The sequence below is a fragment of the Argopecten irradians genome, chromosome 10 (genome assembly GCF_041381155.1).
Source record: "Argopecten irradians isolate NY chromosome 10, Ai_NY, whole genome shotgun sequence".
NCBI classification, from domain to species: domain Eukaryota; kingdom Metazoa; phylum Mollusca; class Bivalvia; order Pectinida; family Pectinidae; genus Argopecten; species Argopecten irradians.
This window is the reverse complement of record NC_091143.1, coordinates 31,811,237-31,826,541: the sequence shown is the minus strand read 5'-3', so window position 1 is coordinate 31,826,541 and position 15,305 is coordinate 31,811,237. Positions and strand designations below refer to the sequence as shown.

Sequence of the window (15,305 nt, the reverse complement as noted above, 5' to 3'; positions counted from 1 at the left end):
TCCTGGCAGATCTTTTGTGCTCATTCTTGGGCTTATTATCATTCAGCTAGGTGAAAGGCAACTATTATATCATCTATATTTACCCTAGGTTAATAACTGGACTGGGAAATAAATTTGCAGCTTTCTTATATAATTTATAAAAGCATCATATATATACGGTGTTCATGTAATTTAGTCGGGAATTTTCCATTTGACGTCAACTGCCGTCTCAACTTTTTTACATGTGCAATATATGGTTTTCTTGATTTGTTTTTATTGCAGTTTTATGTAAAACGAATTTCACGTTAATTAATTGTTTTATAATTACTTCGCTGTAATACATAATGTATTCTTATGCAAATGGTAATAAGAACTTGGCACCAATGTACATTATACATAATGCATTATTTATGTATGTGCATGTATAAAGATTACAATTAAATCGTTGGCAGTTATCGAAATATTTTACCGAGCAAATGAAATGATGATGTTAATATCATTTTCACATGATCGCATTTCTGAAGCGATGTATAATGAAGTGTTATTAAAGTGCCCTGCAGGATATATAGCTGATAGATCTGGACCAGGAAGTCTGACATTATATACTTATAAATACTTTATTGAAAAAATGACCCGGTCTATGTGAATAGCGCCCGCCAAGTTTACCTTCACATTCTATTTTGAGATACGCGTTCAGAAGTTGCTTGTCTAGTTTTTGTAATCAGCGAGGCTTGAACTTCGTATCAAAATCACACCTGTACACCTACATACATAGAAAGCCGTCTATGGACGGATTTCTCCATACGTAAACAATTGACGATGGAACGGCGGAGTCCGTGTGTTTTTATATAACAGGCTTTACATAGTCCCTTAGACTTGGCGTTTAGCCATAGGAAAACCCCCTGATCAGTACATGTGTTGTGACTTATTCAGGTAAATTACAGGTAGCCCAGGTTGATTTACTTCCTGGATGGGATACCAGTTCTGTATTTAGTGGACTGGTCGTGGAGTTGACAGGTATGATCGTACAACAGAGACATCGTGTTAATTAAATTTCATCCAAAATGTCGGAAAATAACTACACATTGCATTCTGGAATGCTGGAGCGAATTACAAAAGACACCAAAGGAAAAGAAAAGCGAGAAGTAAGTTGTTTACATGTCATATTAGTTACTGGTACTGTTAAGATTAATCTTGGGTTGTATTTTTTCTACATAGTGTGTGTCTGGTAAACTTTTGTGCTGCATAGACTTTAGAATATGCACCCCGTACATATCTTGTTATGCTTACATATACGCTGTTCTATTAAAAACAAGAAAACTGGTTTAAGTATAGATGTATTCATACACATAATCTACCCAATAAGAGTATGAATTTCTTATCGGATCACGTATATCTCATAAGTGTCACGTATAGTTTACTGTAGTTTATACATCAATCTTATACCAATCGATATATATCCAGTCTCTTGTATACCTGTATCCAGACTAGTAAATTTCTGATAGTGTGGGGATTGATATCAAGTTGTTCTTGTCTCACTTTACAGTTCAATCATTGAATGAATTTCTTAAAATACTATATAGACAGCACCAGCGAACAGATAGTCTTTTGTATCGCCAACCGAAAAGTTTACCACCTGGGTTATTTGTTTACATGACACGCTCAATGCGTTATGATGATTTAAAAGCCCGTCTTAGACTAAGCATACAGTATCAACGGAATTTGAAAGGTAGCAATTGTTAATATTTCAACATTTTGATTTATGACTGATGCGAAGTTCTTCAATATTTCTTAATGATGAGAAAAGAATGTTAAACTTTACTTTGTCATGACTTTGTAAAAACGTACTGCTACTTGCAATAACATATTTTTTTTTACTTCGGAGTGTATTTGTTTGTTGTCGTCTGCCTTCAATATTGTAGAGAACAATATCTCAAATCTTCATATTTACAACTTAGATAAGAGCATGCTATATCAGCAAGTACGTTTATCTCTTATGCAATAAACAGTATCAGACAATTTGCTGAACATGTATGTTTCTAACACAGTCATTCGTCTATATCGATCCCTATATACAAGCATCTAAATCAAAACATAGCAAGCTATGCTATTGGAATTTTGTTAACGCTAATCGAAAGTCTGGATCATTATCAATATATCCCTGTTGTTAATTGAAGTAAACTCAAAAAGGTTTGTTATCCGAAAAAAACTGATAAACCACAACTATTGCCCATATTTGTTATGAAATAATCAAGAGCTATTTGAATTCAATTAAAAATTTAAATAGGCCCAGGTTGACTCAAACGCTAAAATTTAGATTAAATACTATATAATATGACCCACTTGTCACGTTCACTGTTTTTTCGACAGCCGGTGTTTGTAACCCTGTCCTTATTTTGCACAATTTATCTACCAGAATTCTTATATAACATAGTGCTTTGTATAGAGCAACAGATACTATTATGAAAAGTAAAGATGTGAGGACAAAGCATAGGTTTGATATTTCTCGCCATTGCGTCGAAAGCCATCTTATGAACAGATATTTTAAGCTGCTCGACCATTGACGAATGATATTTTATCACTTTATCACTATCAAAACCATGATCAGACGAATCAATATTTTTCTTCACAAAAATTACTTACTTGAGCTTCTTTTTGTACTTAGAAATAAAAATATTAACAATAATTTGACTCACGAAACACGCACCTCGCACGCATACACGCAACACATCGCATACATGGGAGGCCGTCCCTACATGACAATGGCTGTTAATAGTACGTTAATTAATCAAACAAACATATAATTAGTTGCGTCCCGAAAAATATCCATGGCACTATAACCTATAGGGAATGAAATACGGATTGCGTATGCACCAAGAGCAAAACGAATGATTTTATATGTACTTTTGTGTTAATTAGAAATATATACACGATTAAATATTATTTGTTATTCAAATGATGAGTATCGTTTATGCTCTTTCGGCAGTGGAGCATCTTAAATAAAGTCACAAAGAGAATAGATACATGAAACTTTAGAAAATACTTTTGTATCATTTTTTAATAGAGCTAAGATGCAATTAGTATGGCATGGCATATCTGTTGCATTGAATTTGTGTGCTTTTTATATCATGGTACATAATAATTGAATTGTTAGTATAAATTATAGACGGGAAAAATGTCTACTTATACCATGAATTTGCCGTGGGCTTGTTCGTTATGAACGTGTGTTAACGTACGAAGTCTGATTCATTCCTTCAGATTATTTAATTCAGTGTATCCCATCTTTCCACCAATAAAATGACAGAATACGGAGACATTTAATTTTTAATGTTGTATACAACTGACGAATGGTTAATAAACAAAATATCACTATTTCCACAATAACATACAGATTGAGTAACTGTTCAAATACTTAAAAATTGAATGTCCTCGCACTAGATAAACTTGCGTGTCCATATAAACTCTGGTGAGTGGCGCAGGCGTGTTCATCTATCTTATATAAATTACTTTCATGCCTCATTTATCACTTTCATGGTTGTAAACAAGCATGCGACATAGCTTCTAACATATGTTCAGTAAAAATCATTTGTCAATAGCACCTAAAAGTGTGACAATATGATATAGGCGAGTATCAGTACAAAAAGTACAAATGGCCTGTTACGTACTGATGATCAGGGGCGGGGTTCAGTACACATGAGGTCAGATTACAGTACACTTTCTAATGACGCCATCTTCCTTTGTTGTGTCAGTACATAGATCTATTATCTCAGAATAAAAATAGCAATTACATATAACCGAGGAAACTTTTTACACCTTTGCAAATATTCGGAAATACAGTTTGATAATCATATTCATAATACAAATTGATAATAATTTCCAATATGTTGATATAACATAAGGATGTATTTATATACAATACATAATATACAAATACTAGTAAATCACTAGTGTCCACTTGATACGCACGGCTATAATCCTATACACATCCTCTATACTACCTGTTTAATACGTCGCTATGTCACCTGGTACAGTTGTTACCTGAGCTGATAAAAGAGGAAACAATCGGAAACTGTATTAGACTGGTGATATTGTGTCCTGGGTCACCTCTGATCAGGATAACAATGATTTTCAATGACCTTTGACATCGCTGTAAGATAACATGTATGAGAGATTATCTTGTAACGGGGTAATGATTGTCCATATTGATTTATAGTATAACATCTTAACATGACGCGGTAGACATATAATTAACAAATAGTTCCTGTTTTGCGGTGGATCTCATAATTAAACTCAGAAATCTTTATTATGAATTACAATCTTATATTTAAATATCTTCCTGCAACGTTATTAAGAAATTATGTAAGCGTGATATAAAAAATAGGGTTTTGTTCGCGATGTCAGAACTACGATGTCCCGTTGTTAAATAACATGAATTTTGCATCTAAATTTCCTCCTTAAAGCTATTACTGTCAAACTTACATATTGTGTCTATAGACGATCTCCGAGACATAAACTTTTTGCCGAAAAAATTAAGGGATATTTTATATTTCATATGTAAAAAAGCAAAGCTGTGTATTTGGTTCAACTTCTGATAAACTACCAGGGTCATTAAATCTAGTATGCGGTACGTAACTTCATGTACAACTTAAATGTTCTTTGTAATCTTCGATATGGAAGAAAGAGATTTGTGGGAAATGGTGTTGTCTGTCGAAAAAGAGAAAATTGTATGTTGTTTGGGGAATTGTCTTGGAAAGGAAGAGAATGAAAACACAAAGGGACTAAGAATGTTTTATAACATTCTGTTTTATTTTAATAACTAAATATGTTTCAAGTGATTATATGTCAACTACCCAGATAATAAACATACTTGTTTACACAGGACTAAGTGTTGACACATTATAAAAGGTTTATGATAAATACCGATATCCGTCACTGCACAGTTTCAATGGAGACAACTTCTAAGGAACTGATGTTATAAAATTGGTGTATGTAGCATACGTAACACGTGTAAATATTTCACTGTAATAGTTAAATGCTGACATCACAATTTTAAGTGATTTTTAATCGATATGTTATGCGGTAAATACTCCATCTTGAAATCATTACAGAATGAAGTACATGTGAACTAACGTTAACAGACTCCTAACGTCGACACGGAGCGTCATTTACCAGTTACAGAGCTGCATCTTTTTAGCGATTTTTTTTGTTTTAAATTCGACATTAAAGATGCTGCACTGCTGATAAATGACATTTTCTCTATCTCAAACAGGAGCAGACGTATCAGTATTTTTCTTAATTACAAAAACTACTTATACTATTACCACCATTGGAAAGTTTGAGTTTCTTATTTTACTTCAATATTAAAAAATAAAAAATAAATAAAAAATTAATTGCGCCCGAAAAAAAAGTACTGATTGCGAATGCACCGAACGCAAAATGTGAATTATTTTATATATGTATTCTATTAGACATATATATACACACGATTTAACATCAATCATCGTTAAAGAGATGGCTAATATTATGCTATGTCGGCGGTGGAGCATTTTTTTAAAATAAGTATTAATAACATAATAAATATACAATAATCAACTATATCAAAAAAGATTTCACAAAATTCATGCAATTCAAGACAAACGTTTATAACCACTTTTGCCCTGCAGGTAGGGCTTCAGAATTGTACCTGCTGCCCCTATTGCATGATCGTAAAAGGCGACTAAATTAAGGATCTTATCTTTTCTCTTCTTCCTACTTGACTTTGTTTCCAAATGCCTCCCTAGGCACCGCCACACTTTTGGCCTTAAGTTGAGCGTTCGCCCCATTGAGGAAGGCTCTGGGTTCTGTCACCTGACCGAGACACACCAAAGTCAATAAAAGTGGTAGTTTCTGCTTCTGCTTAGCATATAGGGAGTGGGACGACTGGTTCGCTCGTTGTCAGTATAATGTGACCGGGTGGGGTATGTTGCTTGGTGTCTTTGGCGGCATGCTTCAGTGATATAGCACTTAGGAAAGGGCAACAGTTCCACTATACAAGAAGACACAACATGAATATACCGCAGTCTCCCAAAACAAGCACCTCGCACAACATACACGCAACACACCGCATACATGGGAGGCTGTCCTTACATGACCATAGCTGTTAAAAGGACGTTAATTACTCAAACAAACAAACAAATTATAACCTCTTGGGAGTTTTTTCGATTACCTTACATCAACAAAGGCAAAATTACAAAGGTGTCTGTTATCAATGACGAGTCCAAGAAGACACGTTCTACAACATTTTTAGGTCATCTGACCCAAATGGTCAGAATGACCTATAGTCGTCATGTTTCGTCCGTCGTCGTCCGCCGTGCGTTATTTTTTCACATTTTGAACTTCTTCTCAAGTTCTACCGGTGCGATTTAGCTGACACTTACATGAAATGATCCTGACATGGTCCCGACAAAGTGTTGTTATTTTTCGGGTCGATCCGAAATTCAAGATGGCCGCCACAGCCGTCATCTTGAAAACAAATTTAGAAATTCTTCTCAAGTTCTACCAGTGCGATTTGGCTGAAACTGGCATGAAATGATCCTGACATGGTCCCGACAAAGTGTTATTTTTCGAGTCGATCCAAAATCCAAGATGGCCGCCACAGCCGCCATCTTGAAAACACATTTTGAAATTCTTCTTAAGTTCAACTTTTGCGATTTGGCTGAAACTTGCTAAAATGATCCTGAATGGTCCCGACAAAGTGTTGTCATTTTTCAGGCCAATCTTAAATCCAAGATGGCCGCCACAGTAGCCATCTTGAAAACACATTTAAAACTTCTTCTCAAGTTCTACCGATGCGATTTGGCTGAAACTTGCATGAAATGATCCTGACATGGTCCCGACAAAGTGTTGTTATTTTTCGAGTCGATCCGAAATCCAAGATGGCCGCCACAGCCGCCATCTTGAAAACACATTTTGAAATTCTTCTTAAGTTCAACTTTTGCGATTTGGCTGAAACTTGCTAAAATGATCCTGAATGGTCCCGACAAAGTGTTGTCATTTTTCAGGCCAATCTTAAATCCAAGATGGCCGCCACAGTAGCCATCTTGAAAACACATTTAAAACTTCTTCTCAAGTTCTACCGATGCGATTTGGCTGAAACTTGCATGAAATGATCCTGGCATGGTCCCGACAAAGTGTTGTTATTTTTCGGGTCAATCCGAAATCCAAGATGGCCGCCACAGCCGTCATCTTGAAAATACATTTTGAACTTCTTTTCAAGTTCATTTTTTGCGATTTGGCTGAAACTTGCATGAAATGATCCTGAATGGTCCCGACAAAGTGTTGTTATTTTTCAGATCGATCCGAAATCCAAGATGGCCGCCACAGCTGCCATCTTGAAAACACATTTTGAACTTCTTCTCAAGTTCTACCGGTGCGATTTGGCTGAAACTTGCATGAAATGATCCTGATATAATCCAAACAAAGTGTTTTTATTTTTCGGGTCGATCTGAAATCCAAGATGACCGCCACAGCTGTCATTTTGAAAATACATTTTGAACTTCTTCTCAAGTTCAACTTTTGCGATTTGGCTGAAACTTGCATGAAATGATCCTGAATGGTCCCGACAAAGTGTTGTTTATTTTTCGGGTCGATCCGAAATCCAAGATGGCCGCCACAGAAGCCATCTTGAAAACACATTTAAAACGTCTTCTAGTTCTACCGATGCGATTTGGCTGAAACTTGCATGAAATGATCCTGACATGGTCCCGACAAAGTGTTGTTATTTTTCGGGTCAATCCGAAATCCAAGATGGCTCTCATGACACTATATCTAATTAATTTCCTTTATATTAAGGCCCTTGGACCTCTTGTTTGAAATAAAATTTGTTGAAAGAAATTGAAAATGATCCTGATGTGGTCCTGACAAAGTGACACCATTTATATTTTTTGTTTGTTTGTTTGATTTATTAACGTCCTATTAACAGCTATGGTCATGTAAGAACGGCCTCCCATGTATGCGGTGTGTTGCGTGTATGTTGTGCGAGGTGAGTGTACTGGGAGACTGCGGTATGTTCGTGTTGTGTCTTCTAGTATAGTGGAACTGTTGCCCTTTTTATAGTGCTATATCACTGAAGCATGCCGCCGAAGACACCAAGCAACACACCCCACCCGGTCACATTATACTGACAACGGGAGAACCAGTCGTCCCACTCCCTGTGTGCTGAACGCTAAGCAGGAGCAGAAACTACCACTTTTATAGACTTTGGTGTGTCTCGGCCAGGGGACAGAACCCAGAGCCTTCCTCACAGGGGCGAACGCTAAACTCAAGGCCAAAAGTGAGGCGGTGCCAAGGGAGGCATTAGGAAAGATAAAGTCAATTAGGAAGAAGAGAAAAGATAAGATCCTAAATTTAGTCGCCTTTTACGATCATGCAATGTGGGCAGCAGGTACAATTCTAACGCCCTACCTGCAGTGCCAGACACCATATATAATTAATTTTACTATTGCCAAGGTAGTCAGATGACCATTATGGCCCCTTTGGGCATCTTGTATTAATATTTGCTTGTTTAAATATCGTTTGTCTATAGTGTACATATGGCCTATAGCGCAATGGTACAAGGCTCGACTAAAATCACTACTGAATTCCGTTTTAGAGAAAGTACTACGCCCTACTCTACACCATGGGATTTCCTATAATCCCCATCTATAGTGGGCTGTAACGGATTAGTGGCGATCTGTCCTAGTGGATTACAACAGGTCGTCCTGGCTGTTCAGTAGTAATGGGTGATCATACTAAACGTTTAAGTTTGGTAAAGAAATGCTTAACTATAACATCGCATTAGAGTTCAGCTTTAACTATGCATGCAAATTTACTGTCATACATTAGATTGTGTTAAAACAAAAGGTAAATTACATTTGATAGTGCAGTAACAGGCAAATTATAAATTTCACTGGCGTGCAGATGCATTATGAATCAACATATAAAGTACATTAACATGTTGCCGTGCAGACATGTACCCGATACCAAGTTAAATATTTCATTTATTTACGTAATACCGTATATACCTAGCTAACATCGTGACAAGAAGTCAGAACAAAGGATTATGAATAAACCACACACGGGGACGTTTGCATGATATATGCTATGAATTGTAAAGTTTGCCAGTGACCTTTGTCGATGTGTCACAGAAATGTAACCCTAATAAGGTATTATTTTGGTTCGTTTATTTTTACGTATCGGTGACTTTAAGAAAAACCCGTCACATAAGCTTATCAATACATTTCCCGTTGACCTGGTTATCGAAAGCAGGAAGTTTAATGCTAACCACGAGGGATTTTTTTTCTTAATGCCGTGGATGACTGGGGAACTTTTATGATGATAAGATTGTCACACGGCTTTAGTGTGACCCAGGTACTTATCGTGTATATGATCAACACTGACGAAATAATTCGTGGTAAAACACCACTTGGTAAATACCACATTCGAATACGTGATCTGATATAGGTATAGAGTGCTTTATAGGGTCAAGAGTTCATGGACTTTACCAATAAATGATGTTTTGCCCAATGGGACTGAGCGTTTCCGCGAATTCATTATTGTCATTGAACAGTTAAACTGAACACTGTCTGTAGGCATCGGACCTGAACTACATGAGAGATTTAAATGTAAATCAATTACACCATCAATTGCTTATAACCTAATGTAAATAGATGTATTAAATTCATATAGCAGACAACACATCTGAAAGGTAGTTTAATGCCTCTAAATAACCAAATTAAAATGTCTTATCTTTCATGATATTAAGATCTTTGTTGACGAAATTTTTCTTTATTCGCGTAGTATTTTGTTTTCAAGACTTTATAATGGTGACACAAACTACACAATACGCAACACATTGCCTATTGAAGAGGCTGTCCTTAAATAGTATAATCTGTCAGCAAGGCGTGTAGCATAATAAAACAACTAACTAACCAAAAACTACTAAATAATTCCATATAAACGGTTTCCTTTTATGATACGACCAGCATATAACTGTTTAATTTAAATGATTTCAATTATAGAATCGGCGGAATAGGTTGCATCACAGAAATAGTAGAAACTAAAAAACAGTTTCCCCCTAATAGCTACAGCTTCACGTACATTCAATAACTTAAGAAACTTAAATTATATAAATGTGTCCTAACTTACTAAAAATTGTCGTGTTCTCTTCATTTTTTTATTACAAAAATCAAGTTGTGATTACCTAAGCTGTGGAAATCATTCAAAGGACTAACTGATGTTTTATCAGCATTTGCATCAACACATTATGTACTTAAGCATGCATTGTGATAGTTCATTTTTTATTTTTTTTTTATTTTCCAAACAATGTTTTAACAAAGACTACATTTGCCACATATACATGCACATTACTTCCATTTCATTCCATTCTGGCATTTTCCTCCCATACACTAGAAATTACGTTTTTATTATTATTTATGAAAAGGGGGCAGGGGGTAAGAAAAAAACAGATGGGGAGTTGGAAAGGAGGTAAAGAGGGATAAAGGTATGAAGAGGGATAATATATAAACTAGTAAATAAACAATAAACATAAGAGATAGAAAAGGGGAAAAAAGGACAGAAAATGGATATCACTTTACAGATCTATACAAATGTATACAAAGTGTAAGCATGACACACGGAAAAAACATGTATAAATAACTATTTTATTTCAATTTAAAATATGGGCAAACTATCAGGGGTTTGCAAGTTCCACTAGTTTTAACCATTTTTGCCAATCTTTATTGAATCTATTAATTTCTTTTTCTCCTGTACCAAAAGCTATATACTTTCGAACATAGTAATACTCTTTAATAGAGTTTAAAAAAGCTGTCACATTTAATGAACCATGTAAGCATCTTGTTTTGTGAATATAATGTTTGATATAAAGAACAATTTCATTATCAATCCTATGATATATACAATTTTGATCTAGTTTCCCAAAAAGCATAGTTTCTTTATTAATAGTAAAATGAATAAAAAGAATATCCAAAAGGTTTTCAAAATTGGCTAAAAAGTTCTGAACTTCAGAGCATTCCCAAAAAAGATGTGTGATTGTCTCCCTTTCTAATGCACATACAGTGAGGATTATTTGAAAGACCAATTTTACAAAGATATGTATTAGTTGTTAGAATATGATGGGAAATTCTGAACTGAAGCCATTGAAGTTTAGTATTATTAGTAGACATGAAGGGTATATTGTATATTTGTTTCCACATTTCTTGCGCATAGTCAAAAGAGGTTCTCCATTTATGGTGGTCAGTTATAGCCGTATCATTTTTAACATGAACTCTGTAAAAATCTTGGACTCCACGGTTATTTTTCAATATTAATTCAAGGCTAAAAGGAATAATTTGGTAAAATAATTTTTCATTTGGTACATGTACATTTTTCAGATACTTTTTAATGCTAGATAGTCCATAATACTGAAGATAATTACTTATCGCACCATAAATATTACAGAATTCATCATATCTAAAGAAAGAATATGGAGAAACATTTTTTAACAGTCTTGTATGGTTATGCTTCCCTTAATAAACCAAGATATGTAAAAAACAGTTTTATTTTTGTTGTACCAAATTGGAATTTTGAATACAGAGTATTCTTCTACTTTTAACTGATTCCCCTTTGATCTTAATTTGTACCATACTGTAAAACCATCTTTCCAGAAAGCATTTCTACAATTTGTCAAAATCTTACTAAGGTATTCACTTCCACAATTCGCCAAATGATGAAAATTAACTTTAGAGTTTAGAATCATACGCCATTTACCATTAGATCTAAATATTCTCCTTATCCACCCAATTCTTAATGCATCTATAAAAGCTGTGAGATTGATCATTTTTAAGCCTCCATCCATATAATTTTGTATAATTACATCTCTCTTAACTTTATCTGAACCACTATTCCATAGATAATTAAAAAGAATACTGTTGAGCTGTATTACAAAACCTTCATCCGAATTTGGAAGCGAGATAAAAAGATGATTTAATTCCGATATCAAAAGAGATTTTATAATTCAAATTCTACCAAATGGTGAAATTTCCCTTCTGTTCCAAGTCTGCAATAGATATTTGAGTTTAATTAGTTTTTTATCATAGTTCAATTTTGGTATTTTGTGAAGATCAACATGAAATGCAATACCTAGAAGTGTAAATTTAGTAACACCCCATTGCAAGTTCAAGCCTGGCATTAGTGTATCACTGCTATACTTTTTACTACCAATCCAAATTACCTGATTACAGGGCCCGGAAGAGATGATAATATGTGTCAACGATCGAGGAAGTCCTTCGTGTGTGAGGTACATTACATTGTACATCTAGTATTACTACGTAATATACGTGTACATACAGCCAATTTTCCACTTCTTCCAACAACATGCAAATATAACAGGTAGTTCTCTTATACGTACCTATTATAGTTCAAAGCACGATGTGGAGCATCGAAAATAATATTGAGCTCAGTTAGTAACACGATTATAATAGGTAATACATTTAGGTTAAATGAGTAATTCAGTAAAACGTTTTGCCTGTACTTTTATCGCCATATATTGCAATTCGCTTGTGACTTATATGGCGTGATAAGATTGCATCATACAAACTGCCCCGGCTATGCTATGTTAACAAGATTGTTAAGATATTTGCATGAGGAGGATTATGAACAACATATCTATTGTTATTTCACCGAGACAATTGAACCAGGAAGTTGACTCATGTAACGAAATCATGTAACAATGAGTCGGTTGCATTTCTTCTGCACTTTAACATCCATTATTTTTGTATTCCAATTGAAATATTTATGTTTCTGGTCCTCCATGGTGTGTTCATTATTCCAAGTTTCTTAAATTTACTTTATTTCAATTTTTATTTATTTTTGGTTAGCCCGTTGTAAGTATAATGTGACCTGGAGGGGTGTGTTGCTTGGTGTCTTCGCCGGCATGCTTCGGTGATGTAGCACTATAAAAAGGGCAGGAGTTCCACTACACAAGAGGACAAAATACGAATATACCACAGCCACCCAAAACATGCACCATACGCTACATAGACGCTGCACACAGCATGTATGGGAGGCTGTTCTTTCATGACCCTGGCTGTTAATAGGACGTAAATTAATCAAACAAACTTTAGGAGTTCAATTTATTTTATTTAAAAATTTCGTATATTTAAGTCCACAATACACCAGTAAAAATCAATATTGATTGTTCAACCTCAATTTCAAATTGCATTCAACTATACTTTTTAAGAATTCCGCTGTACAAGAAGACAACACGAATGTACCGCATTCTATCATAACACACGCCACACACGCAACACACAGCATACATGACTATGTCTGTTATAAGGCCGTTAATATGATCAACCAAACCAAACCAAAATTGACCGAATGGAGCGTGCTTGTTCGGTGTCTTGAGAGTTTAAGTGGTAAAGCACTAAAAGGACCAGTAGTTCTACTATTACAAGAAGTCGCAACACGAATATACCACAGCCTTTCCTACAATGACCCTGAATGTTAATGGGACGTAAAATTTAATAGACCCAACCGGAGTATCTAATTCTAGTCAGTTATTCAGACGGATGGTATATCTCTGTTAATACTGCAGTGAAAAGGTCTAAGCAGCAAAATGTAGTAACAGGGGCGATGAATCATCGCTAACTAGCAAATTCAACTTTTCCAGAGCGGAACGGTCTAATGTGATACACTGTATGATTCCAACCGACTTAATGTGCATAACATGTTTATGTTCTGATTTTTCAAACAGCATATTAGAAAGTGTTATTGACTGACAGCACTATTCATTTGGTTTCGCGTGATATGTCTTAGTTATGTTCTAAGCAATATCTAAGTAGTACTATAGACAAAGCAGTAAATCCTACTTATATTACAACATGACACACTCACATTCACTTCACGTTTTCACGTCAATAAGGACGTTAATTAACCAGTCAATTCAGCATAGTGTATGATTTCTACTTATATGACTCTGACTGTTAATAGGACGTCAGTTTAATCAGTCAATCAAACAAACAAACAATCTACTTGTCTATTCGGATTGAATACTATTATAAACAAAATAAATGTTTGTAGTAAGCAAGCTTTGAATACTGGGCAATTTAGCACAATTTAATTATTCCTACCGTTGTTAATCTGAGTTGGCCTATTCCCTGTATCATGTGCCCCGATAGAGGACTTTAATAATCTGTAGTCCAAACTTCCTATTTTCTCGTCACAAGTCACTTAATGTAGATGCGAAATCTAATATAAAACTCATTTTAACTCTTGAACATTAAGTCGTTATTTTCCACTTAAACTATTTTTTTTTTTGTAAAATGAAAGGCGAATTCAAATACTTGTTTTCGAGCTGTTGTGCGTGACATGATTTCGCATTGGATAATACAATAATTCGGTGTCGAGCGACAGGGGGTTGACAGGGACTCAATATTACCTATACAGAACCATGTCACCATTTATTTTGTAAAGCATTCGCAGAATTTCGTTGTGATAATTTCCTCATTCAGTTTTCAATATTTGATGATGCATACAGCGACTTATCAAGGTAAAGCAACGCAAATAAAAGGACAGTTAATATGTTAACGTAAGAAAAACCAAAGAGACCGGTACATAGGTTGTATAATAAAGATTTCACTATTTCCATACATGTAGCTTCATATACAAAATACAATACAGAATAGGACATGGTATAGTTTTTGTCTGCTTATTGGAATAGAAATGAATAATTCATCCTACTCAGCATTGCATTAGAAATGATTACATCTACCAACATTATTTTCTCCATCTGTTAAAGTATTTGTACCTAGTACTTATTAAGTCTACACTATAGCTTTTGGTTTTAATCTGATAAATCAGGACAGCGAGAACTGCTAACGGTATGGGCGGTTCCCAAGTTGTGCAATTTAAATGTTATGAAATTAGGTTGACGACGGCAATTCCTTGCACACCATAATACGTCTTTCAAATTATTAGGACATACAAATGATTAGGAAACATTTTTTGAAATATTTGGATTCTAATGTCAATGTTGCATATATATTACATAGGAGGGGGTTTCCCCGTTGTATAATGTGACTTGATGAGGTGTGTTGCTTGGTGTCTTCGGCGGCATGCTTCAGTGATATAGCACTATAAAAAGAGCAACAGTTCCACTATACAAGAAGACACAACACGAACATACCGCAGTCTCCCAAAAAACGCACCTCGCACTTCACACACGCTTCACACCGCATACATGAGAGGCCGTCCTTACACGACTCTTGCTGTTAATAGGACGTAAAACAATCAAAGAAACTAAACAAAAA

General features: G+C 35.0%; 1 protein-coding gene across 24 annotated transcripts in view; it reads left to right on the top strand.

Moving 5' to 3' along the window:
* The first annotated feature begins 716 nt into the window (after window positions 1-716).
* Window positions 717-15,305, top strand: part of LOC138333659 (uncharacterized) — a 44,959-nt gene continuing 30,370 nt past the window's right edge. For 4 of the 24 annotated variants that reach the window (XM_069282165.1, XM_069282166.1, XM_069282167.1 and 1 more), the window contains exon 1: window positions 723-1,124. In XM_069282165.1, the coding sequence (XP_069138266.1) occupies window positions 1,044-1,124 (81 nt within the window). In that variant the 5' untranslated portion in view covers window positions 723-1,043. Of the gene's footprint in view, window positions 1,125-15,305 lie in introns of all 24 variants that reach the window. The other 20 variants (XR_011210016.1, XR_011210015.1, XM_069282183.1 and 17 more) reach the window with 13 other exon arrangements.